The sequence below is a fragment of the Microchirus variegatus genome (genome assembly GCF_963457635.1).
Source record: "Microchirus variegatus genome assembly, chromosome: 13".
In the NCBI taxonomy this organism is placed as follows: domain Eukaryota; kingdom Metazoa; phylum Chordata; class Actinopteri; order Pleuronectiformes; family Soleidae; genus Microchirus; species Microchirus variegatus.
Window position 1 is genome coordinate 7,109,521 of NC_139814.1, and position 26,604 is coordinate 7,136,124.

At 38.7% G+C, this 26,604-nt stretch overlaps 2 protein-coding genes across 3 annotated transcripts; both read right to left on the reverse strand.

The window, feature by feature from the left end:
* Positions 1-564: 564 nt before the first annotated feature.
* Positions 565-12,129, reverse strand: ptpn2b (protein tyrosine phosphatase non-receptor type 2b). Its single transcript, XM_083899424.1, has 10 exons — positions 11,964-12,129; positions 11,087-11,177; positions 10,862-10,962; positions 9,059-9,157; positions 7,504-7,641; positions 6,642-6,851; positions 6,397-6,558; positions 5,218-5,426; positions 4,460-4,555; positions 565-1,216 (listed from the first exon to the last, which is right to left on the reverse strand). Exons 1-10 carry the CDS (start codon positions 12,018-12,020, stop codon positions 1,195-1,197), a joined length of 1,185 nt encoding a protein of 394 aa, XP_083755550.1. The 5' UTR covers positions 12,021-12,129; the 3' UTR covers positions 565-1,194.
* Positions 12,130-14,722: 2,593 nt separating this feature from the next.
* Positions 14,723-22,506, reverse strand: cndp2 (carnosine dipeptidase 2). 2 transcript variants are annotated; one of them, XM_083899359.1, is made up of 12 exons: positions 22,406-22,506; positions 21,119-21,199; positions 20,871-21,014; positions 20,554-20,716; positions 18,857-18,945; positions 18,125-18,325; positions 17,898-17,982; positions 17,602-17,762; positions 17,185-17,349; positions 16,784-16,925; positions 15,102-15,249; positions 14,723-14,894 (listed from the first exon to the last, which is right to left on the reverse strand). In XM_083899359.1, exons 2-12 carry the CDS (start codon positions 21,176-21,178, stop codon positions 14,828-14,830), a joined length of 1,425 nt encoding a protein of 474 aa, XP_083755485.1. In that variant the 5' UTR covers positions 21,179-21,199; positions 22,406-22,506; the 3' UTR covers positions 14,723-14,827. The 2 variants fall into 2 exon arrangements, with proteins under 2 accessions (XP_083755485.1, XP_083755484.1); XM_083899358.1 differs by having other exon boundaries at positions 17,602-17,758; positions 17,894-17,982.
* Positions 22,507-26,604: the final 4,098 nt, after the last annotated feature.

The following is a 26,604-nucleotide window of genomic DNA, read 5'->3' on the forward strand; positions in this document are numbered from 1 at the left end:
AGGGGATGACAGGTGTCCAGCCACCAGATGCTAAATACCTGGTGTTTTTTCCACCAGTTAAGTCTGAACTGAAGAGATGAATAGGAAACGTCCTACAAGCAAGTCTAGATGCCTACAGCCAAGTCAAAAGACAACATAACTGACAGCTTGGCAACTTTTCATCTTCACAAAATAACTCCAATCCTGACTCAGCGGAATCAGTTCTCTCATGTAACTACAGACCAGAAATTGTACTTTCCCAAATCTCCAATTAATTGAGTTTACTTGACAAAATTCCGAGTTTCCTCTTAAGACAATTTAAGTTGTGTTTGTGTTAAAATAAGAGTAAAATGCAGGTTGTTAAGTAAACTAGATAATACCAGTTTTATTTGTAGATACACTCAAGAGAGAGAGCTTAAGACAAATTCATTTAAAAAAAGAACAAGTCATCAAATCAGCTTTCTACTGTATTCAAATCTGTAACATCACTTCTTTTTTTTTTTTACAAGCAACAAAATATGTCTTTTTACACACATTTTAAAAAGAACACTATGTACATCATGAAAACATTACATGCCACTGAATTTCTCATGTGGGAGGCAGCAGAACTTCTCACTGAACCAACTCCCCACATCACTGTGAAAAACTTCAAGTAATCTCTTATAAAAAAATATAACTCATTTTTTTCAATTTTGTTTTGTCTCTGAAAAAGCTTTTCTAAAAATACAAATATGAACACCATTACAAACTGGCAGTGGAGAGCCACCCCCTATTTTCTGTCCTAACTTCATCAATACAAAGACGCTTTTAATAGAAAGTGAAAATAATAATAATATTATTATGAAAGCAAAAAACATTGTCCTCTGACTCCAGCAGCAGCACAGGTGGTGGATGAGGTTCAGGCCGAGGTGGGGGGGCTTCAAAGAATGTCAAAGTATCTTCTGTAAACAGTTGAAAGAGGAAGAGGTGATAGGGAACAGCTGTGATATGCTAAGATACTAAGGAGGAAGCAGGAGTGACATGTAATAAGAGGCGAACTGTGGCTAACTAATTGGGTTGAGACATGGGGGGGTGTAATAAAATAAGTGATAGAAAATAAAAGAGGGGTGAGATGGAGGTGGTTTGGACTTGTGGAGGACAGAGCTCAGAGGAGAGAGCTGGAAATCCCTGCCGATGGTAGCTTTGTCGCCAAAAGCTGTAGTTGCGTGGAGGTGGTTAGCAGTCGCTGGTTTTCATCCTGTCACGAGACACAGAATATTAAAAAAGAGGTTGAACTACACATGTTTTTCTCAACAAGTGTCAGTGAAGCTCAAGATTGATCAAAGGAACTTGTGCCAACATCGGTTTGGTCAGGTTTACAAGATACAACTTTAAATGAGTGGAAATCTCCACAGCTAGTGGTGACAAGATGTCCTTAATCACTTTGATCAAATCAACATGGGGTTGATTATCAATGCAGCGAAAGCAGCCATGGTGTTTGAAAAGCAACATGTCACAACATGTCAGATGTTTTCAGCGGTAAATGTAACCGTTTCAACAAGAGTTCCATTTAGTTAGAGCAGAAGGTTAGATGTGGTTATCAGTAAGCTGAGCTAAGACTCGTCTAAGGATGATATGGTAAAAAAATATATATCTATAATTTAGGCAAAAATGTCAAGTATCATCTTGTTCCTTTGCCGTTTTTCATCACTTCACCATCTCTGGTTTAAGGTCTTTTAGTCTGGCAAACAGTAACTGTGGGAGCATGAGATAAGCACTGTGGCATCCGTGTTTGAATCAGCTTATCACGAGAAAAAAACCCTTTGCTGCAACCTTAAATATGTAGCCTGGTGAAAAATGTAACAAGAGAAGGTTTTGACCGTTTGACCGCTACACCTGACTATAAATCTCCTAATAAAAAACCCAGAAATCACTCAGACTTCAATTCAAACTTCAACACTGCCATGCGACACATTTCTGAAGAAATGTATAAACCTCACGACAACACATCTCTGAAGGTTAGAGGAACCAGAAAAAAACACAGAAACATGCAACAAACCTTTAGAAGTTTGTTTTATATGTTTGAATGAGCCACAGCTTTAAAACCGGTGAGTTTTGAGATTCTTGTTCCTGACCACCTGAGTTCCCAACGTAATAGTAAGAGTTTAATGTCATTGTACCTTGGACTAAGTCATAAAAGTAATTTTAAGGTGTAGTTGTATGAAATCCTGACGTACTGTACTGAGCTATGAATGCAGGCCCTCACTGAAAACATGGCTGACAAAAGGAACACATGGAAAAGCAGATTTTAGACACTTGACAAAAATCTACACGCACTTAAATCTATGATCTCCAGCAATGTTTTGCAGCTTGCCATTGGACAGCCTTTTCCAACTGGAAACCAAAATGTGTAAACTGTTCACTCTTGCACCAAAGTCCATAGAATAAATCTGTCTTTTTTACCTGACAGGAAAACAGGAGAATATCCTCCTTGATTAGTTTGTGTACCTTAGTTTAACCCAAATAAATGATTTAAAAGAACCAAAGCCAAACACAGCAGTGGATCAACTTTTCTTAAGGACCCTGATGTAAAACTGGTGATTTTCTCTATGGACTTTGGTCTGTGGTAAGAAAAGAGTTTTACCTCCCTCCCAGGCAGAGGCGCAGCTTGTGAACAGGCAAAGCAGGCAACTGCTTGGGGCCCCGAGCTGATAGGGGGAGCCCGACACTCGGAGCCTGAGGGCTGTTTTTACTGAAATGTGCAGTGACCAGCCGCCTCCCCGTCCCCCTTAAAAAACAATGCTGATTTGCAATGACATCTCAGTAGGAAACCTCCCTAAAGGGGCCCCACCTCACGTTAACCTGTGTGAAGTTATCGTTCTGCAAGTTGGACAATGAAGAGGATTATTTACAGTGTAATGCATATATTTTTTACTCAGTTTATGTTTTTTTCAGTTATTTACATATTGTTCTATATTTATATTGTTTCATAATGTGGGTTCTTTACAGTGCAATGTATTTTTTTTACTAAGTTTATATAGTTTTTTAAAAGCTATTTACAGTATTTTATTGTTCTTTACATTTATATTTTCACATACTTTTTAATAACAAGGTTATTTCATTCATTTCGGGAAAAAAATATTTTGAACTCATACATTTTTCGTTGGTGTCAGATTATTTATAACATAATGGTGATGAACGCTGGTTGGAAGGGCCCCCTGGATATTTTTGCTTAGGGCCCCTACAGACTCTAGAATCGCCTCTGCTCCCAGGTCCCTACTGGCAGCCATGTTGCTAGTGAGGGTGAGTGTTTGTGTCTCAGGGCTCCTGGTACCAGCTGTACCATGGGGCATGAACAGCGAAGTCGGTGCCATGTATGCGTTTGCACCTCATACAAAAAAAAAAACTTAATTATTCCTTTAACATTTGACGGGACTAAACTGACGGTTTGAGAGCTGCCTCCAAATCTGAATATACTGTATGATGCACAGGATCAATTTGCATCTTGCATTGTTCCAAGTCAACCTGACATTTCATAGCTTCAACAACCATTAACCACAAGAATACACACATACACACACCACACACACACCATGCTAGAGTGCAGCCAAAGTGAACACACCTCCAAACCGCAGGAGCCAAGTGAATCACGAAGAGAGACGAGCAAAACCCCAAGAGAAAAACACAACAGACACTGAATACACACAGGCGCACACACACACACCTCAACGTACAAGAGTAGGTGTTCTTTTTAAAAGCTGTGGATAAACCTCCTCCTCTAAATGTGCTCTTCACGGTGGCAGTTGTTGCTGTCTCAGAAGGGGTTAAAGATATACTGCCCCCCACTGGACAGGCCAGCTCTTGTCATGTGCAGCAAATGCAGCCCAAACTGTCCGAGGAAAACCACAACAGCAGAGTAAGACCTCGTCAGAAAGGATGTAGCTCCGTCCGTATTACTGGAACAACACTGACATGTCACACAACAAAGGGAAGACTTCTCAGAAATGACTTTGTGAGCTGTTTTTTTCTTTCTTTTTTTGTGTGTGTGGGGGGGGGGGGGTGCACACTCATCATCAGAAATAAGTGCTTCCCTGCAGGTCCGCCTTTATGAGAAAATGAAATAAATGTTAAATTTCTAAACTAGTGGCTTCAAACCAAGTGAGAGCGTCGAATAGAAGAAATTGAAAGAAAAAGTGAAGCCTTACTTCTGCTAAGGATGTTGAGTCATGCTCTGGGAAAGCCTGGGTTCCTACTGTGTGGTTAAAAAAATGAAGCTGACAACTGGCCGATATTTTTTCTATTAATTCCTTCCTTCTTTGTTTCTTTTTTGTACAATGGGAGAGCTGTAGACGATTTGTCAGTATTAATTACAGTGTGCACTGAATACAAAAGAAGTAGTGTACTGGTGAATGACCTATCATCCTGGAATGCAATAGTAACCTGATGCTTGGTATATGAAAAACATGAAGAGGTGGTTGTTTAAGCCAAAAGATATAATCACCTTTTTCTCTTCTTGTCCGAGTCACTTGTCCTGGGCTTGCTTTGGGATGTTTTGGCTGTCCCTGATTTAGAGATACTGTCTTCTCTGCGTCGCTTGCTGCAAGAAACACAAGGAAATTGGGTCAAGCAACAGCACGACACAGTATGTTTCACTCTGCTACAGCTAAATTAAGCTTGAAACATGAATCTCACAGAATTAAAGGTTTCAAATTTCATCTCATTAAAATTGTTAAAGTCCTCAAGACATGGCTCTTATTTACATATTTCAAGTCAAAATGAGCTGCTAGGGAGGGTCTTGTCGTCATATTGATTGATGTTTAGATTAGACAATAGCTCTGAATGTGTGCTACAGCTATGACAAAGCGTAGCTAAACATGCAAGACAGCCTAGGCTCTGTTGTGGAGGACACTGTTGCCTACATCTGCAGTTTTAACCGAAGAGGAAGCAGAGGACGATGTTTCTGAGGAAGAGGAGGAGGACATTTCTAGAATATATGTTTGAGCTGATACACGGGCTCATCTCCACAATGGAACTGACATATCTGAGTCATGTTGGGGTGTGGCATCAAAAGAACCATACAGCACTTGATTGGATGCAAATTATTTTACTCCCCTGAGTATAAGATGAGGCATAGGAACCTCTAAAATCCAGAAGAATATTACAAAACAGCTCTTTTGATATCATCAGGGTGTATACAGGTGTGTTTAAAGCTACATATAAATGATTAAAGCACTTCAACATTGATTGTGATGTACTGACTGTGATGTGCTGCTGTCCAGCTCCTGTTCCTTGCAGGGAGACTGTGCCGGTGCTTTGCCGTCCTGCCTGTAGTCGACCCCTTCCTCCAACTGACCAGCCCGTTGGCTGCCGTTGCATCGCTCCCCTGGACACCTAACCTGAGGCTGAGTCGAGGGGCGAGACGCCGACGATGGCTCCTGGTCCTCCTTGGACAACTCCTTCCACCGGTTCTACAGGAGGGATAAGGATGGTGAACAGGGGAGACAGTTTTTAATGATGTAATAAATACAAAAGAACATCAGAGGGATTGATTGAATATTTGCTTTGGGGAAAAAACAGTTTTCTAAATGTGTAAAGAGCATTTTGTTAAATAATATAACCAACTTTCTGTGTGATGAAAATGTAGCCACCAACAATCATTATTATTATTAACTTTACCATGCAAGACAATGCCAGTCCCACCGAAAAACATTGCTGCTCTGTCAAGTATTCAGGACAGTCGCACATAATACTGGAATTTGACTTGTTGACTTGTTGACTTCTCATATTCTTGACAAATGTTACAAAGCCAAAAAAAAGATATTCTGGGAGAAAAGGGATACAACATCACAGAGATAAGGGAATTTTAAAAGGTTGCAACCCATTAAAATATAAACATTTTCAATCAGAGCTGAGTAAAAAACAAATTCTAGATAAAAGGGAGTTGAAAAATAACTGACATGTTGTGAACATGAGGCTATGGACAAAACGCTTATGAAAACATTTTCCTTCCAATCCTTCAAACCACTGACATCTGTTCAGTTGTTTGTGTATACAATACAGACAGCCACTTCATCACATGGATAATGAAGTCGTGCATGATCTAGTCACTGGTAGAAATGTGTACAAAAAGCCTGTGGTGTTTACCTACTGTGATAATGAATACAATGAATGACCAAGCGTTTTAAATGCCATGCCACAGTTAATTACCATTGCGTTCAAGTTTTCAAGCAAACAGGTTTAGAGGAGACTGTGTGATGCCATCTGTCACATTGGCCTTCTACTGTAATTGGGCATTTAAAAAAATACTCTAGCCACAAACTGCGCATCAGCTGCTCTATGATGTTCAAACACAGGCTCTTTACATCTATAGTGTCTTCAGGTGTTAAACAGAAAAAACTATGTGGAGATATTTGGTTATGTTGTGTGTAGTTCCATTACCTGTATGGACGGGTCTCCCATTATATACTTGGCTCCTTCAAGAACAGCCATGTAGGAGAAGCGTAGCTGGTCAGGGGTTTGAATCAGACCCATACGGTACTTCCTCATGTCCAGCAGGATGCTTTTAATGTCCACGGATGACGGGCCTTTCCTCTTGTCCATCTACAGAGAACAGCAGTGAAGTTAAGCTCCACTAAAATAAATAAATCAAATTACTGTACGTGTAACAATGTGACAAGTCTTACCAGGAGTAAACATGTGTCAACTAATGAAAACGTCCCAGAGCGTCCAATTCCAGCACTACAGTGAACCACCGCCGGCCCATGGTCAACACCCAAAGCTTTTGACTCCCTCACCTTATAAAGGAAGTTTAGGAAGGAGGCTGGGGATTCTGGGACACCAAAATCAGGCCATGTGGTGTAATGAAAGTGGCAGATCTCCCTCTTCTCCCCTGTCTGTGAAAGTAGGCACAAAAAGTATTTAAATTTACATTTGAGATGAGTCTTTGGGGCCAGCTTTGTGTCTGTACTGGTTGAGCTTAATGAAACTTTCAACAGTTAAACTGAACACTTACATTCAGCTTCAATTTTAATTCATGCAATACACCACTCTGAACTCTGAAAACCTCAGCTACAACTTGATTCTTGTTGTTCTTGTGCTAATTATACATTTCATTTTCAAACTTAAATATTTTCCTTTCTGTATTTTTCATAAAAAGTACAACTTTTGAGTTATTTTGAAAAAAAAAATGAAAAAAAAAATATATATAAAAGCAAACAAGGATAATGAAAAAAAATCAGTGTGGTCAAGTATGGATTTAAATCTGATTTCAAAAACTAGAGTAATCAGTAACATGACAGATGACATGCATCTGATTTTCACCATCCTGGTGAAATTTAAGTAATTATATACTTTAAAATAAATCAATGTTAAATTCTAGATAAATAAAAGCCTTGGTAATACATTTTTTTTCAGCTATAAGAAGCCTAAAAAAATGAACACAGTTAAATATAAAGCATCTTGGCGTGACACCAGAAAACATTTCAGTTCTCCTTTGCCAACTTTTTACTGGAAATTCCCCTTATACCAAATAATCCTCTGGCCTACATTGACATTCTGCAGCTCCAACACTCGGGTGGTGTAGTAAGACTTGGTGTCTTCTGACAATAGCGTAACCAAGAAGCGTGTGTCTCGAAAGGTCATCTCTTTCTCCTCAGATGTAGGCCAGTACTGGGCACACTTTTCCTGTGATGGAGGAAGAAGAAAATAGCATCAGATGAAAGAAATTCACCTGATGAGAAGCAGATGTTGGCTGAGAGGCCAGGTTGTCTGAAAGGTACAGATGCACTGAAAGAATGCCTACATGTTAAAGAGCTGAGATAAATTAATTTGCCATTATCACTACTACCATTGATATTAAAAGTAAACAAAACAAATTAACAAACTTGGTTTACAAATGACAGTGTTCTTAAATGTCTTCGTAAAACATTTGTTTTAATGATTTCTTTGTTTTATAAAGCAAATACATCCAGTAAATGTGGTTTGTTTTAATTATATATAATATAAAAAACTATTAATTGATTATTATTCGCTACAGCTAAAACTGCAACTAACTAATGATTTCTTTGTTATATGGAGTAAAGAAACCAGAAAATATTCACATTTAAGAAGCTGAAAACTCGGTTTCTTTTTATTATTGAAAAAACACTCCGATTAATCAATTACCAAAACCTAGCAATCATTAATAGATTCATCATTGCAGCTCTGTACTATTCCTCGATTCCCTTAAAAACTGTGACAAATACTTGAGTTATTCCAGCAACAAGTTTTTCTTAGTAAACAGACAATGACGGTGGATAAGTTGATTAAGGTTAAGTCTATTATGAACATTCCTTCTGGAGGATTGGAGAGCTGACCTACATAAACGATCCTTGTGAGGTTAATATCTGTGCAGTAAATGTTGTTCATCTTTTATTTCCAAGAAAACAGACAGCAAATCTTATTACGGAGGAAGATCCACTCCAGCTGCTTTACTGAGAAAGAGATTTCAGCTGCTGACAACAGCAAAACAGTAATTCACCCAATCCTTCTTAGATATACTTTGTCTGTCTGTCTGTTTCTTTTCCTCTCACACACACAAATACACATGACAACAACAGAGGAAATGGCTGAGAACATAAGAGCAGGAGAAGTGAAATCCGATCTCCTGTTGTCACTAGAGACACAGGTGTACACACACTCTAATAGCAGGTGTGAACTGAAGGACTTCCTGTCTGTCCACTTATGATCAGATTACCCAAGATGGATGTTGACACCACATCTAGACAGAGCTGGTGCTTTAGTGTGTGTTTGAGCAACACATCAGAGGATTCAACTTCAACCATTACATCCATACATTTAAAAGTACCAAGTGACCATCTCTATTCTTCATACAATCCTTACTATCCAGCCAGCATTACAGGAACGATTCACAATGGAACATTTAAATAATAAGATGCATAACTTATTTCACACTGAGCATAGTGCAAACTTTGTGAAAGAGGTGTGTGGATGATTTAGTCTATACGTCTATACATTTGCATCTCTGCAGTCTGGTGTGGGTGTGTATACATGCCACACAAATGTCAAACCACACAATTAGATGTTTACAATGTGTACTTACTGAACCTTTCTCTATGACCCTGTTGAGCATGATGATCGCCTTGGTCTTCTGCTCCCATATCATGAGCCAGAAGTGACCACAAGTGTTTCTGAGGGGGCCCTGTGAACAGGAAAACAAAACAAAAACAAACATACTTTGGTAAGTCACATGAAGGCAGTATGAACTGACGAACTACGCGTCAATGCCAAAGGTTACGATGTGGTTAAGTAGAACAAAATGGCACTTTGCATTTCAAATGTCTGCCAGAAAAACAGAGGCATGGACAGAAAATACTAAAGTATTGTTTCCAAGTCTTAACTTGACTAATAAAGTTAATCAGTACAAAGATTATGGGAAACATCATGTATTGCTGATGCACATTACTATGAAACAAATGCAGAAGAAAATTGGTTCTGAGGAAATCTATGATTACTGAATTTCAGAATGGCTGAAGTCTTTGTTTTTCTGGTGACCTGTTTTTATCATGTATTTGATGTTTACTTTATATTGAAAATAATGCATGTAATGGCACTGCTGTGCAGATAGAAAATGTAGTTTGGAGAAACAATCAGTGTTGCTCTCAATGGTTACTTTCGTAAAAAAAAAAACATGCTCATCATTCAATGGTTTTATTTTATCTGATGGAGGAAAAAAAGAAAATCACCAAAAAATATGAGCCAAAATAATCATCATCATCCATCTGCCATCAGCTGGTCTAATGTCTAAAGATTGACATTGGCCATAGAAAATCCCATATTGATCGATCTCAGCTCGAGCTCAGAAAACTTTGTGGCAAATTATAGATCACAGACTAAATAAAGAATAGCCATCTAAAAAGTAAAGACTGAATCATTTCACCATCATCTAAGACTTCTATTTGGTTAAACAAAGAAACATTTTAAGTTCAACTGCTGTTCTGAATAGTGGTTCTAAATAATGCCAATACTATTTTTTGCTAGTAGTTATTTTTAAAATAAAGGAAGACACCTGCGAGGCATTTCTGATTCTACAAGCCAGTATCATCATTTAGTCAAATAGTCTAGTCAAATAAGGATGATTCTGAGACAGCGAGTCTCCTAAAGACATCAGCTTTGTGTCTACTGAAAAAAAATGCAGGTTCAAACTCTCTCTCAAAAGCATGCTGAATAAGGCTACTGTTTGGTTTGTTATGCATCTCTGTAAACAACAGACTGTCTGTAGGCAAGAGTGGGAAAACAAGTCATATGACATACTTCAAGGCTGAAAAAAAAGTGCTAAGGTACTAGTAGTGATTGCTTCAAGTATATAGCATAGCATAAAACACCACACATTCAGCTACACAACCATGCATGTTCATACAACTTGCCAAAACCACACACATTACCACAGTAAAAAATATATAAATAAAATAAAAATAGGGTCAGTAGTATTTAAGTAAATCTGCTAAATGATAGACAGAGAGCAACAAAAACTAAACTCCTTGGCAGAGGCAATAACGAGACTAAAATCATCACGTAGTGATTGATCTCAACAGCAAAGTCAGTCCTTCACATGGATCATGCTCAACAAATACATTGTTGAGGCATAATTTATCTAACTAACATCTGACAAACCAACCAACTTTACATTAGGATAACTCAAGGTGCAGGGTTAATGTGTTATTTTACAGTTAATATGTACAATTAATATTTTAGGTTATAGTAGTTTGTTTAGTACTAATTTTACAGCTTTGCTTTTTTGTCACAAAGGTGATGTATTTTTGATAAACAACTGATTGCACAGTAACCACTCTATAGAGGTGTATGTATGATGAATATTAGTTGAATAAAAAAGCATTGGACTTGCCTGAGTCAATATGTAACTTCTCTGGGCTTCCTCCATCACTACCAGACTTGCGTTGATGTAGTCATTTTCTGTGTTCTTCAACTTTACCCGACTGTGGTCAACTGCAGGCAGCAAGAGGATTTTAAAATTATGCATGGATCCGTAACTAAGTGACAAACACAGTCAGAGGCGTGCAGAAATGTCACATGTGCAAACACGTTGAACTTCCGTAAAATGTTTACTCACATGGACTGACATCTCTGTATCTGTTTCGGTTACGATTCTCTGGATACTTTGCCACCTTGTAGGAGCACTCCTGGGACTGACTCCTGATTTCCTGGAAGATTGAATGCAGTAAATTTCCTGTCACACACACAAAATACATTTCACCAGTAGTCTGTGGTAGGGCCCTACAGCAGGTGTCTTGATATTTGTGTAATCCTTTTTTTTTTTTTACATTTTGAGCCATTTATGTGTGAACTTGCATTAATAAGGAATAATTTATTATGAATTAATAATCTGCCAATGCTGATTATAAACAAATGGCAAAAATATGTCTACCTCCACTCAACATTTACCTGGTTTGTGTAAAATTATTTGTGATTTCACATATGTATACATTGTATTTATTATTTTATTTATTTATAATGCTACAGTAGTATGTAAGACGTGTCATTTGCCTGTCTGCAATCAAATTTCCCTCAGGGATTGATGACACTGAGCAGGCAGGAAAAACAGTTCCATCACCTCTATGACGCTATCTAAAGAGTGTAAGTGTAAACGCAGCTGTCTCAGCTCTGAACACACAACTTTCCACGTTGACATCCTGCTGTGGAGAATAAACGTGCACAATTAACTTAATTAAGCCATTTCACCTCATGCTTTATATTAGACGGGGCTTACACTAACACTTACGTTGACAATAAAAACTAAGTGTTGCAGTGTCCACTAACAAACTTGGAAACATTCACAAGAGCCATGAAACAGAGTATAAATAGCACGAACGGTGACTAAAATGCTATAGTATAAGCTATCCTAGCTGTTAGCTTGCTAAATTAAATGCGCGCTTCAACATAAATGATACTCGGTGTTAGCTTCATGCTAACTATGCTAACACACTTACTAAGTACATTTTCTGCCACCGGCCCTCCGAGTCTATGTCTTCAAACTCCTGGTCCATTTTCACTGTGGCGACGCCAGTCTGTTTCGAACAAGGTGAATGTGGTTAGCTGTCCGACGTCCTACCTCATTACTTTATTCAAACTAGAGAAGCTTTTTTTGGTCTGAGAGTTGACACCGCTTCCGTGCGCTAGCGACCTCTGCTAAAGTGTTTGTTCGCTTCGTTGCTCTGGTCTGGTGCACTATTTGCCTGAGCAGCGGGTGACGTGTGCGCATGCGCCAACAGATCCCGAGTAAGCGGCTGTCAAAGCAAACGCTGCAAAGATTTCCAATCAACAGCCGAGATAGACGAATCCACAAGAGACAAAAACCAAGTCACTACTTTCACTTTCACAATCACTGCACTCAATCCTAACTAGGGATTAACACAGATAATGACACCAAAGATTTAGATTTATTATTAAATGCACATTATTAAATTAAAATAAATAAATACAGCCACAGAAAACGGTCAGTATTCTCAGAATTCTGAAGAAATCAGGCTGCTTGACTTCTGCTTTTTTTTCCTTTTACAGTTTTTCTCATTCGCTTTGGTGCTTTTCTCAGATCAGAATGAAATTTCTCATAACTATTGGTTCAACCTCCACAACATTTAGTCATTTGTGCACATTATAGTAGCATGTTCTCCTTCCTCTGAACAAACTGCAAATACTTTTGGACATATATGCATCAGTTGCTTTAATACAATTGTCTGCTGTTTTATAACATTATCATTTGCTTCTGTCATGTCAGTCAAAATGAACTATACTTATGGATACTGAACAGTCGTTCCCAATAAAACTAATAGTCTTCATTTCGTTGCTTGAGTCATTACATACAAAACTGTTGAACTACTTATCAAATTCTGTCAAGCAAATTTTAGACCTTTCTTTATCATTTTTTCCTGGAAATGTCTCCTAAATTGAACAATTGCTCTCAGGTGAACTTCAGCTTTCACTCACGAGGAGGTGTGTGAAGTATTAGTTGTAACCAATGACAAGACACTTGTTCACAGTCACTCAGGGATGAATCCCATGAACCCTCACTTGGCAAACATATATGAACCGAGCAGTCATAATGAAAACATGAAAAAGCCATTTGACTATCTTGTTCATAAACGATGGTGTCAAGACTTCTCATTTTGATGACACTGGCAGTTTCATTGACATGCATACAGAGGCTATTCTAGAGTCTGTAGGGGCCCTAAGCAAAAATCCCCCGGGGGCCCTTCCAAAGTGTTCATCACCATTATGTTATAAATAATCTGACAAAGAAAAATGTATGAATTCAATTTTTTTTTTTTTTAGAAATGAATGAAATAACATGGAAACACCTTGTAATTAAAAAGTATGTGAAAATATAAATGTAAAGAACAATAAAATACTGTAAATAGCTTTTTTTTAAAAACTATATAAACGTATTTAAAAAATACATTACACTGTAAAGAACCCACATTATAAAACAATATAAATTAAACAAAATTAAATATATATTATATACAACAATAAAATACTGTAAATAACTGGTAAAAAAACCCAGTACACTGCAAATAATCCTCTTCATTTTCCAACTTGCAGAACGATAACTTCACACAGGTTAACGTGAGGGGGGGCCCCTTTAGGGAGATTTCCTACTGAGATGTCATTGCAAATCGGCCATTGTTTTTTAAGGGGGACTGGGATGCAGCCGGTCACTGCACATTTCAGTGAAAACAGCCCTCAGGCTCCGAGTGTGGGGGGGCCCCCTATCAGTTCGGGGCCCCAAGCAGTTGCCTGCCTTGCCTGTTCACAAGCTGCGCCTCTGCATGCATACTTGGAGGAATGGACTAACCATTTTGAGCAAGTGACATGCTTTTGCAGGTTATCCACTAGTTTGCTCTAATTGTTTTGAGAAATGCACTAACTGTTGTACAAATGTTAATAGTGATGTGAGAACCCTAACCCTCTCCAGTTGTAATTAGGAAGTGTTTGATCTGAACATGAAAAAGAAAAGGAAAAGAGCTTCAGAAAACACTGCTATTAACAAAACTATACATTGCAACAGAAATTTATCTTTTGTTTTATTGTTTGAATCATCTACTTTGCTCGAGCCAGGGTCTTGAGTAAGAGAAAGATGGAGGCAGACGACCCACTGAGGCGCCACCGAACCCAAAAAGGGAGAAGCCAAAAGAAGATGAAAAATAACACAGGTCTCAACTTCTTTTCTAGGTCTGATGAATGAAAACTTCACACCCTGGTCACATTTAAATCTTAGATACAGCTCCCTTTGTGTGAAATGCCCATAAAAACATGGGAGTGCTTTATGTTTGGATGTGTGTTTGCTGCTCCATCCTGTTGTCAGGAATGTTTTTATAGTGTACTGTAAGCCCATGTGGGCTCTGCAGACACCCTGGTATATGGTGCACAAATAAAATGTACTCACTAACAATACAATCGTGAGCACTGGGTTAAACACTGTACTGCAAATACTGTATACACTTGGAAAAATATAAACTTTATTGTAATTTGAATTTAGTACATGACCCAGAGGAAATAAACATTTAAATACTTTCAGATCAATGATAATTTTTGTACTTAAAAGATAGATGTTTTAATGCATGTGCCACACTTGGATGAGTGATATTGACTGTGTGTAAAGATCACTTGAGGTATATAAACTGTAGAAAAATTGACAGCCAACTCAATTCCTCCCACTGTTATGGCGTTAATGAAACAGGACAACATGACAAAGAAAAACACTTTATTGCAAGAAGGCAGTGCGGATAAAATACTGTATTTATTTTGCATGGTCTAAGATGGTGTGGATGGACATTGTTTCAAGACATTGCATTCATTCCAGCTGGGAAACCTCATGGAAATAAGCACTCAGCACTTTGATTCCTTGAATGTAGTTGGATCTGAAAGAAAAACAAACAATGAGCCTGTTTGATTTGTAATCCAATCAAATTGAGATTGTTTTTTCATCTCGAGTTGTGCGGAGCACCTCAACAAGAATCTACGCTGGTAGTTCAACAATTATTAAAATTAAAAACACATTATCTCTATCATGATTGGCAAATCTGATTTGGTGGCAAAGTAAATTCATCTGTGCACTGTAATTGTACCTGTTGAGTTTCTCATTCTGGGAGTGAGCGCCGTCATCAGATGATCCAACAGGAAGCAGCATGACGTTACGGCCTGTAGCCTCCTGGAAGGTCAGGGTGACTGGGATACTTCCACCCTCACGAGTCAGGTCAGGCTCCACACCAAACACTTGAACAAACAGGTAAAAACATAAAAAATCTATCACTGGACTGTTGAAAAGTTTTTACAGTTTTCATGTGAAGCAATTAAACAACAAAGTGTCAAGGCAATTTATTTCCTGACATTTGACCTCAGAACAGCAACATGTCCCATAAAAGAGCTGATGCTGCCTATTTGCATTCTTTTCACATTACTGCCCTCCTGTTGTTCAGCTGTGGCATCTACTATATTGTTTCTGTAATTTTTGTGGAAGTGGCCATGCAGTGCAGATACTTGTTCAGCACACGGAGGATCAAACCTGGGATCTCTGATGAATGCCATAGACAAGAGCACTCGTTCAGCTGATTGCGACTCAGCTTGCACTGTGCTGAGATGAGATATCTTGTGCACATTATTATACCCCACCTCAGAGTTGAAACTGTATTGTGCATCTGCTGGTCAGAACCAGCAAAGGACAGGCAATAACTAAAAACTGTACACCTGCTTTAAGCTTATGACATCTTAAGAGTATATCAGTTGCATTAGAAAGCTTTTTATGACTGACGTTTGTACTGCTTTGTACACCACTCATTCCCTGCACCAAAGTCCATTGAGAAAATCTGTAATTCAACATCACAGAAGTTGCTTCCACTGTATTATTAAGTTGTTTAAGATGTGTTATGTTGTTTTGTGACTTTTTAAATATTCGGTGCAGATTTATCTAAGTGATGCAAACTTACGACTTGAGGCAAAAGCAGATGCACAGCACTGCACTGTGTTCTCATGAGCTAAAATGCAGATTTTCTCTAAGGAATTTCATGAGGGAGAGTGAGCTTTACATATTTCTTCACCTAATCCCAAAAGGTTGTCCAACAGTCCAACAACAAATATATTCTCAAGATATAGTAGATTTAATCAATAGGAGAGCCCTTTTGTAAAAGGGGAAACAGGAGCATTCGGCTGGTTAAAAAGTCACATTTTAAGGAGGCAGCAGTATTTCATGCTGATTAATCACCTCTGTGTAAGAAGTGAAGCAAGTTACCAGCATATTTTGTGTGCTATCAGCATAAGTAGTGCAGCTGAGCTGGTGTGCATCACCAGCAGATGACAGCAGGAGCGAATGTGTGGGAGCAAAAGTGAGACTTGTGACTGCAGCAGCATGTGAGAAGTTGGCAGTATAGCTGTTAACTAGCTTGACTCTGTGCAATTCAGAAATGCTACAACTCATTAAGACCCGAGGGAAACCTAAATCTACCATTAACAATCATTGCCAAATGTAGCTACAATACACATTCTTATGTCCCATTTATTCACTGGTGCTACCATACACTGGTCTGTCTCATTTCGCATTTCTACCTTTGAAAGTGCTGACAGTGACGTCATACACATGTTGTACGAGTTAAACTCATTGACAGCTTGCTAATATATAAAGACCAACCTTCTGTCGCATCATTCCAGTCCAAATGCCAATGATCACAGAATTTGACAGACATAAAAACAACAAAGCTGGGGGGTACTATAAATCAAGTGATTGATATACTACATTTCTGTTGTTCCTTTTTACCTGTCTTCATGGCCTTTCGACCAGCCATGTAGTGTGGGTGGTTGAAGTCTGAGACCCAGGCCTTTGCGCCATGACCCATGTACACCTTCAGTTTGTTGGGGGATTTCCGATCAGCAAACGTCTTCTCCAGATAGCCGATAACCTTTAAAATAAGAATATCCCTGAGGACTAATGTTGCATATATTACCAATGGCTGTAAATCATGACGAACCAACAGACAAAATCAAGTTCTAAAACAGTCAGTGTGAAATATAACCAGACGTTGAAATTTATGTGAACTTCACGTAAATTTTACTGGCTGAGACTTGAATATTTCACACACCATTTTGTAGTCACATAAAAACAACCAGATCAAATAAATCAGAGTTTGTTTGAGACACAAAGCGTCTCTCAGTGTCTACCTGCTTTTCCACCACTATGGGGTCCATATCGGGGACAAGACGGATGGAAAACTTTCCAATGACCTTTCGGGGAATGACCGTCTTGGCTCCTGCTTCAGAGAAAGCTCCCTCAATACCATGGAGAGAAAGAGATGGGTACCTCCAGCGGTGCATTAGAATTTTCTCCTACAGAAATGAAAATAATCAATTTTCAAATTTTTCAAATCAACTTATCGGTCCTCAAATCTCGACAAGTTTCAGAAGAAACTACCAAAGTGTTTCAAAACAGGGTTAAAATGTGCTGAATCACAGAAAGATTCACCAGTGAGGGTTCTCTCTCCCAGGATGGACAGAAGTGCAATGTCATAAATAACATAAAACATTAATGCTAAATGTAAGAATATTTTTTTGTACTTAAACTGATCATCATTTCCTTGCCTTGGTGTCATGCAGAAGCTGTCCAACTCCAACATCTTTGGAGTACTCATCCAAGTCAAAATCAATTTTCTCATACAGCTTTTTCTCCTCATCCGTCAGAGGAGCCACACTGTCGTTAATGCCAGGAATCAAAATGTTTCCCTTCACATCTACCAGGCTACCTGTTAAAAAAAAGTGACAAACAGGAAATTAAAACTAAGGCATGGAAACACATTTGTGTAAGAAAACCCTGATTGTAAACTTGCACTTAAATGGATTTAGCAAAGTCAAAGATTTGATAAAGAGTCGTCACTTGCCCATGAGTGCGATGAGGTCGGTCATAGCCTCATGAACGGAGCCACCAAACACACCAGAGTGCAGGTCCTTTTCACAGCACGCCACCTTAAAAGTTAAGAGCAACTCTTATCTTGATGTGCTGCATCAAAATGCAGTTTTCACAAAATGCTGCAGTACACTAATGTCATGCTGAAACACTGCATGACAAAAGAAGCTGCTTTGTTTTTTTTAGATTGCTCATATGGACCTCAGCAAAGAAGTAGCAGATTCCTCTCAGACCATACGTGATGCAGGGTTTGGTCTTGCCCAGCCAGTAGTTGTCAGAGATGCAGACATAGTCCACGTCTTTCAGGAAGGTGTCTTTACGAGACATCACCAGTTCATCCAGGCCCTCAGATCCAGATTCCTCCATTCCCTCAAAGCAAAATTTGATGTTGATGGGAAGCTCCTAGAATATTAAGAGAGAAAGGGGGCAGGGAGAGAGAGGGATAAACCATCTCATCAGGCATTATTTGCAAGACTGGATTCAAAGTTCAACTGATAATAAAAAATAAAAATATATATAATATAAGAATAAAAAAAGCTTAAATTCTCACAAAGACCATCACATCTTCTAATATGGGGACAGCACTTCATTCTCAATGATACAATAGAAAATGGCCTTGTTACCTGGAAACCTCCAGTAAAGTCACAGTTAAGCATAAACTGTAAATGTTTACAGTTTAGATGTAAATGTAAATATTCTCATCCATGGCTGTTTCAGGTACAGATCACAGTGGGAAAAGTAAAGGGTGACGTAACTTGGTTTAATCATTAAGTGATGGCTGTATAAGATATGCAACACCATCAGCAATTTCATCCACAGACCTTTGATCACTTTGCTGCTGACAACAAGTGATCAACTCTGTCCTCCAAACACTGAGGCGATGCATTTTTCTGCACGTCCTTCATATCACTGGGAAAAGCCAAAATGCTTTACCTGCTGGATCTTCTGGTAGGCCTCAATGCAGTTAAACCAGGCCAACACTGGACCCTTGTCATCAGTAGACCCTCTTCCATAGAGCTTACCTGCAAAGAAAAAAACAAACAACATTTTTTAGTTTAAAGTCATGATTGATGCAATGTTTCTTTCCGTCCTAACTAACTAAAATGTCTGGCCATGTAAGCGCATTCTATTTTTCCAGTGACATGTAAGATCGTCATCAATTTCTGCAGCAAAATTGCACTTCGACAGTCTGTAGCTTCTTTTTAATTCCATTTGTAAAATCTTTTGTAAAAAACATTTTAAAATGGTACTGACACAGACTTTTTTTTTATACTTACTCAAAAAAATGTATTTGATCTCATGTATTTCCTATGCTCACGTGGTTTAATCTTGGTATCATTTTTCCACCCGTTTTGGTTTAATTTCTCCATTCATTTCTTCATTCTTGTTATTATTATAAATACATGTTGTGGCTCTGAGGGAGTAAGTCGCTAGTAACACATCCAAAGCTATAGGCCATGTATTCATGATAAGAGTGGAAGGCAGAGCTATGGTGTGTCAGCACTTATCTTATTAGTGTGTGAACAAATAGAAAGAAACAGAATTATACCTGACATAAGCAAGAATAGAACTGAACAGACAGGATGGAGACAGCAGGAAGAGGATTTGGGACTTTTGTCAGCTGATTGTCACCACAAAATGCACCAGACAATTTTTAGGTACTGGTATAAGTATGGAAATAAATCCAACATTCAGAGAGAAAAATATGTGTTTCGAGAATAAACTATCAATACAGAGTATGTGGCTTTATAACAAAACAGGAGAGAAGGACAATAATCTTAGCAGCTTTTTCTATTAACAACATCAGTGGAAAAGGCAGTTTGGGTGGATAGTTCTGTAGTTATGGAGTTCATAGGAGTTCACTCACTGTTGAGTCGGGACATTCTGTGTTGTGCAAGACATGACTAACACACCCTCCGAGTTAAAAGTTACAGCGCAGCATCTGAATTGTTGTGCAGAGTATAATAAGGGACAGGAGCCAATGCAAGAATGCTGTTATGCAAAACAAAACAATACTATTATTTTTGCTGTAAAATGTTTTTGAAGTAGAAGCAATTTAAACAAAAACAGTGAACACACCTTTTATTGAGTGGTAAAGACACTTGGTTTAATGTTTCACTTTTGTGCCTATTACTGACTCTTCTTAAAAACAACAGCATTGGTTTAACTTGACCTGTGACTCCACAGATAAGACACGACCAAGAATGTGTCTCTCCTAAGCTGGACTTTGAAATTACTCACTACTTTGTATGAGTACAAAGCTGATGAAAGCTTAGGGAACATTTAAACTAAACTAAATAACAGTGATGGAGACAAGAACATTACAGAGAAGATTACAGTTAATGCGTCATATAAACATGCACATCAGTCGGACATACTGATCTTTCATTTCTGCAAGTTTGCAAAACCAAACATGGAAGCATGGAAATCAAATCAAATATAGTCAAGACGAAAGATTGTGAATGGAAAACTCCAGGTGTGTCACTTTGCATCTCTTCTTACACTCCAAAACAGAATTCAATACTCCTTCATCGAGAAAAATCGACTCATTTTACTATCTTTACAGACCGTGCAAAAACAGCTCCAGGGCAGATCGGTGTTCAACATAGCTGATAAAGTTATACTCTTACCATCTTTCTCCACCAGAGTGAAAGGCTCTGTATCCCAACCGTCATCAATACTGGCTGGCTGGACATCGAGGTGGCCATAGATGCACACAGTCTTCTTACCAGGGTCTGACCCCAAATGCCCCAGGACAATAGGAGGCAGAGGGATTTCCTCACCAGAGGGAAGCTGCATTAACAAAATGTTAATTCAAATGTATCATAATAAAACAGCCGTGAAGATTTCAGATGTATTTAAGTACATTTAGACACATATAATTATTGTTATTATTATTATTCAGACATTAGTCAGACAGTAGTTCAAACAGGAACAGCACACTTACTTTCTGTTTGCCAATGTCCACCATCTCCACTGTGCCCCCCAGTCTCTCAATGTCCTTGGCTGCCATTTCCATCATCTTCTTGATCTCTCCACGTTTCCCTGGCCAAGCAGACACACTCTGGACTTCAACCCATTCAGCAAGGCGCTAGGAAATACGAAGAAGTTCACAGCCATTTTAATATTGTCTACGTAAATCATGACTGGTGTTTGACATGATAAGTAGAGAGAACTGTAAGAGCTGGAGCTCACCTGTACATACAGATCCTGGTTGTCGTCCACATACTTGAAAAGTGCTTCGAGGTGAGCCATTTTTGCCAGCCACAGGATGAGCTGAGGTTACAACAGGCAGAATGGTGTGAGCACCCACCTCAAAGCCTGTACTATTTTATAGACTGAGACAGAGAACCCGCCCTCCTTCCGACTGCTGCTTTCATTTCCGCTAACGTGCACATGGTGCTATTGGTGAGGGACAGACATGCACTTCACAGCAGGAAGTGGAGCTAAATATTTGATGATTTCTTTGCTCCATATGACAAAGACACCAGAAAAACTATATGTCTTTGGTTTGAGGTTAAAAACATGACATTTTAGGACATTGTCATTTTGAGGTTTGGAAAAATTGATCCATATTTATCACCATTATGAAACGATTATGAAATCAATCTTTGGCTGCAGCCCTAATAAATACAAAAATGCATACACATAACTATCATTTATGTGCATGTCTCCTCTTTTATCTAAAATAAAGCTTTGTCTGGCAATTCTATCAAACCTAACTTGGAGATAATGTGTGTGTTCAGCAAGTAGGGGTAAGAAGCATCTATTCTATCAAAGTGCAGAACACCAGAACGTTATGTGGAGCTGACAGACTTCATCAGCATGATTTGGATGGAATTTTTATTTAAAAAACGACACACTGCATCTTTAAGAAGATATTCGTTGATATAGTTAATACAGAGAGGTTTGGGGTATTATCTTGAGACAATGATATTCATGAATTTAAATCAAAAATTATCTATATTGCAGGCATTCTATTCTGTTCTATTCTATTCATTAACTTCACATGAAAAGTGATTCACATACACACAAACTAATACATACAAAACATTCAATTTACGTGGACCAAGACCATACTCATTCATTTAGAAATGGAAAAACACACAAAATAAACTTTCAGATAAATTATAAGTCGAAGATACTGAATGTATAATTGGGCTGTGCATCAAACTAAATACGTTTAACTGTCAACACCCAAGTGTCCACGTAAGCCTGGAGCATGTAAACATGGAGCATGTAAACATATGGCTTCGAACAAAGTGGAGGCGCAAACATAAGATAGTGTGTGTTGTCTGCTTCAATAATACATTGGTTTGTCTCTGCTTTATGTAACTCCTGTGACACACACAGCTAGCCTACTAGCCTTCCCTGCTAACCCCTGTGACACGTATAAAGAGATACAAAGAAAAACCTGTACGAAGATGGAAAGGACTTACTTTGTATTCATTCCTAATCAGCGAGTGATTACATGCGACTTACCTCCTCGAAGCTGTAAAAGTCGGCTGCTGTGTTACGAACACCGACTTCTGTCAAAAGTGAATGTGTTCAAAACAAGCTGCTGCCAAGTCATTGGTTTAAATACCCCGGGCGCAAGGGATTGTGGGTGATCTGTGAATGCGTTGTCATCTGGAGTCGGAGTAAACAGCCTTCTTTTTTATATTCATTCATTATTTTCTAATATAAGTTTAGTTTAGTTTTTAGTCCCCTCTCCCAATACGTTTTAATTATATTAAAAATATAATAAAAGAACTGGCAATAAGGTCATACCTGTCCTTTGTACACCTCAAAGTGCGCACAAAAGTTCCAAGTATTACTTGTAACTATTTTCAATAAAAAATAAACGCTTTTGTTGTCTCAGGTGCAATCCCAAAGTGCATGAAATCCAAAAAAGGTGCACAATAATATAAGCATTCGTTTCTCTTTGAAATTTGGTAAACATGTCAGAAACCACACAAACATCTTGGTGCCTTTAGCAGAATACGAAAACCATCAATGAAGCTCGTCAGACTACTGTAGGAATGTGTGTAGGAACCATTGTGGGACAGAGAAAGGTGTTCATCTAGTTATTTCTTAGCGTTTCTGAAGATTCTCTATCTTTACCATTATTTCGCCCCAAAACACCAAAGAGTATGAAAAGGTAAACCAGAGTCGTTTGACAACTTAATTTTTTGCATGTGAAAAAAAAAAATGTTAGCCATTATTGCAGTCTCACCCCTATTTTCTAAAGCAGGACTCAAACGCACAGCCCTCCACTCAGTTTCATGTGGCCTGACACTTTAATTTTGTGTTGCGTTTAATTCTGTGAACTGCATCATTGTGACAAGTCATGTTTCACGTGACTGGCACTGGGGTGAGACACCTGCTCTAGAGCGATACATGGGATGAATTTCAATGCCATTGATGACACTTGATTTTTGAAAGTGATGTTGGAAACTAGGTTTGCGTTTCTGCGTCACTTTACTTTCATAATTTCTGACATTAGGGCCGGCCTACATGTCAGAAAGCATTCAGTTTTGATAGTTTCCTTACATGGAGGTTTAAAGAGGCATCCTGTCCCTCCTTCCAGTGTTACAGTAATCATGAACTGCATCAGGTAATATTTAAGCCACCGGGTAGTTCCTGCACAATTACTTAAAATTGTATGCAAGTTCTCTGCAAAAATTACGATGAAACCATTAAAAAACTTAATTTAACAATAGTGAGAAACGCACCTTGAAAGTGTGGAAGGCAAATTGACTCAAGATATTCACACAATTGATCAGTTTAATAATAAAAAGCAGGAGTGATACCATTATAGCACCAATGACTATTTCAGCTCATTCACTTGTTTTATGTAAACCCCCTCAGTGTTTCACAGTCACAAGAGCACACCATTTCTGTATTATAAAATGTTTATTTTCAATTCATAAAGTCTCCCAGCACATCCTTATTTGTTGATCTGGAAGTGAAAAAAGAAAGAATTAGACTTTCAGATAAAGCTGTTGTCACACTTTCCAAGTTCAGAGACTCACCTTTCCATCAAAGCAGCGCTCTTCACATTGCCTCTCATTTGACAAACAAACCTCTGTAGAGCACATGAAATAAATCTGCAAGCAAAATACATTTGCATTAAAACCACATTTCTGGGAAAGGAGAACAAGATTACAATTCTCATTTGGTCATAGGCAAGTTTGTTGGATTAGTGCATTTACTCACTTCTTCATCAAGGTACTTGTTTGTCACTTGAGTCATGAACATGAAGGCAGTGACTAAGAAGCGCCTCTTGTTGCGATTTTGTGGAAGGTCACTGACTTTAAGGATGGACACACTTTTGTCCAAAGGATTGGCACAGCTACAGGAGAAAACATGGAGTAGAGGGGTCAGGATATTTCAATGCAAATGCTGTGGGTTCCAAAACTCATACTTACCCTTCATAAACAAGCAACAAAGCATTCTTTGCAGAGCGAGGGTAAGCGAGGCAGTAGTTGACAAGTACTGTTGCATATGGTACGGGAGAATACAGGTACAGCTCAAGATAGACTGGTTTGCCAAGGAGCAATCTTAATGGTTGATGGTAAGTGGGCAAGAAACTCGTGTAAGTCTTATCTGTTGGGACAAAGAAAAAAAGTTCATTTAAAGTAACCAGTTGAGAGCCGTTTTTGTACAATCTCACTCTGGATTGACAATTATTGCAGTCGTTTTAGAAAACACCTGACCTTTGGCAATCCTTAGCAGAACAACATATAAACCACCCTTGGTTAAAGACGATGGCAAGGTGGAAGACGGGATTTTGACCATGATGCCTGCACTGGCCAGTCCCTGCTGAGCAGAGCCATCTTTGCCGTAGCGGCATTCAACCAAGAATCTGTGAAGACCATGGGATTAAGACTTGCACTACAGACGATCAGTGTCAGAACTACTAGAATTGTACCAGCACTTAAGTGCACTGCACAAGCCACTAACCTGAGCGGATCGCTTCTAGTAATTATACCATACTTGAGGTTGAGAGCAAAGACAATAGTCTGTACTTCAGCCAGGTAGATCTTTGTCTCACCAATTTCCTGCAGAGAAATAATTTGTGGGCATTAGTTCACATAGGTTAAGCTTGCATGTATAGATGCTGCGCCAGCTGCATTGCAACCACAGAATATTGCATACCGTCAATTCTAAAGTAGATACAGGTCAACCTGACTTTCATTTAGAAAAGATAGGTTTCCACATATGGGGTGGAATTGCCCATACAAAAATGACAGTGCTGATGCATTGCTGCAACAGGCAAACAGTCAATGCAATATATTTGTATAGATATACGTCTACAAGCCACAGTCCACCCAGAATGCTTTGTGCCATGTAGCAATGGTCAAGCTATGAGACAGTACAATTCAACAAGTCAAAATTATTATTATTATTTTTTAAAGTATCACTTACATAAGCACGAACTCCACATTCAGTAACTTTGAACTTAAAGATGGCGACCTTATCATTAACAAGGACTGGTTTACAGTTTGGATATCCAGGAATAACGAGCTTGGTGGGGTCCACAGGGATGTTAGCAGAGTCGTAGCGAATGGCAAAAATAAAGTGTTGATCCCCAGTGCACTCTAAAATAAGAGACAGCGAAAGCATTAAACAATTTCAGGATATTATAAACGATAAAGCACCACAAGAGAAACCCTACCATCCATTGGATAGTAGCAAGCAGATGAAACTGGACACACACAGCATCCCATCTTCTCACAGTCTGCAGGGGTTATTCCTGAATAGCCACAAGTCACTTGCTCTCCCGCAGGTACAACACAATCTGAAACCCACAAATGTGACGGTGATCAATATGGAAAAAGCCAAATGCCCAACAGCAATGTTTTAATCTGGACAACACCCAGTTTGCACTCACTCTGAGCAGGTGATGGTTCCGGCGTTGGCTTGGCGCACTTTTCCTTGACTTTGGGTTGATCAATGGAGCGAGGGAATGGACTGGAGTCAAACTCTGTGCCGTCAGAGTCGGTCTCAGTGGCATCGAAACCATCGTCGGTCATGTCCTCCGAGTCCACAAAACTTGCCTGGAATCCACCATCTACAATGTTGGACCAGTATGTGGAATCAGAGTCTTCACTGTCCAAACTGCTGGTGGCAGGACCTTCTTCCTCCTCGAGTTCTGGAAGTTCATCTTCAGGATTTGACTCTTCTTCCTCTTCCTCACCTCCGTCATCATCTGGAGGGGAAATTGTGACGAAACAAATTATTATAGACTGGACGAGACAACATCTTACCAATATAGAAATAGTTTTAGATTCAGAGTATTTTGACCCGTTCGCTCAACTTGGTGCAGTCATGACAAAGATGGATGACTTGTTGAAGTAAAAATAAATCACTACAAACGTACATTGGCAAGCCAGTCAAAATTCCCTACCCACTTAATATTTTATCCATTAATTATGACAAATTCACCAATATGTGAGGATGCAATACATAACAGATATTGGAGGGGAACCATTAGTTGCTTGTTGCCATTTTAGTGTAAAAATACATGAAACAAACAGAAGATATAATTAATACAAGTTTTAAAAGACTGGAACCATAACTGATAAGGTCCCAATGCCATTATTCTTCAAATAATGGGACATTAGAGAATCATTTTGATTAAGTTCAGGTGAAGATTGATTAACCGTGTATACCAATTAGATTGAAATACAGTTTTG

Excerpts from the sequence above, each read along its gene's own strand:
- ptpn2b (XM_083899424.1), bottom strand. The coding sequence starts at position 12,020 with ATGGACCAGGAGTTTGAAGACATAGACTCGGAGGGCCGGTGGCAGAAA. Across the intron at positions 11,178-11,963 it reads GGTGGCAGAAAATGTACTTA|GAAATCAGGAGTCAGTCCCA; the intron begins GTAAGTGTGTTA and ends TCAATCTTCCAG. Across the intron at positions 4,556-5,217 it reads CTGGACAGCAGCACATCACA|CAAGCGACGCAGAGAAGACA; the intron begins GTCAGTACATCA and ends TGTTTCTTGCAG.
- cndp2 (XM_083899359.1), bottom strand. The coding sequence starts at position 21,178 with ATGGCTCACCTCGAAGCACTTTTCAAGTATGTGGACGACAACCAGGAT. Across the intron at positions 18,946-20,553 it reads CACTCTGGTGGAGAAAGATG|GTAAGCTCTATGGAAGAGGG; the intron begins GTAAGAGTATAA and ends TTTTCTTTGCAG. Across the intron at positions 18,326-18,856 it reads CCTACCAGAAGATCCAGCAG|GAGCTTCCCATCAACATCAA; the intron begins GTAAAGCATTTT and ends TTAATATTCTAG.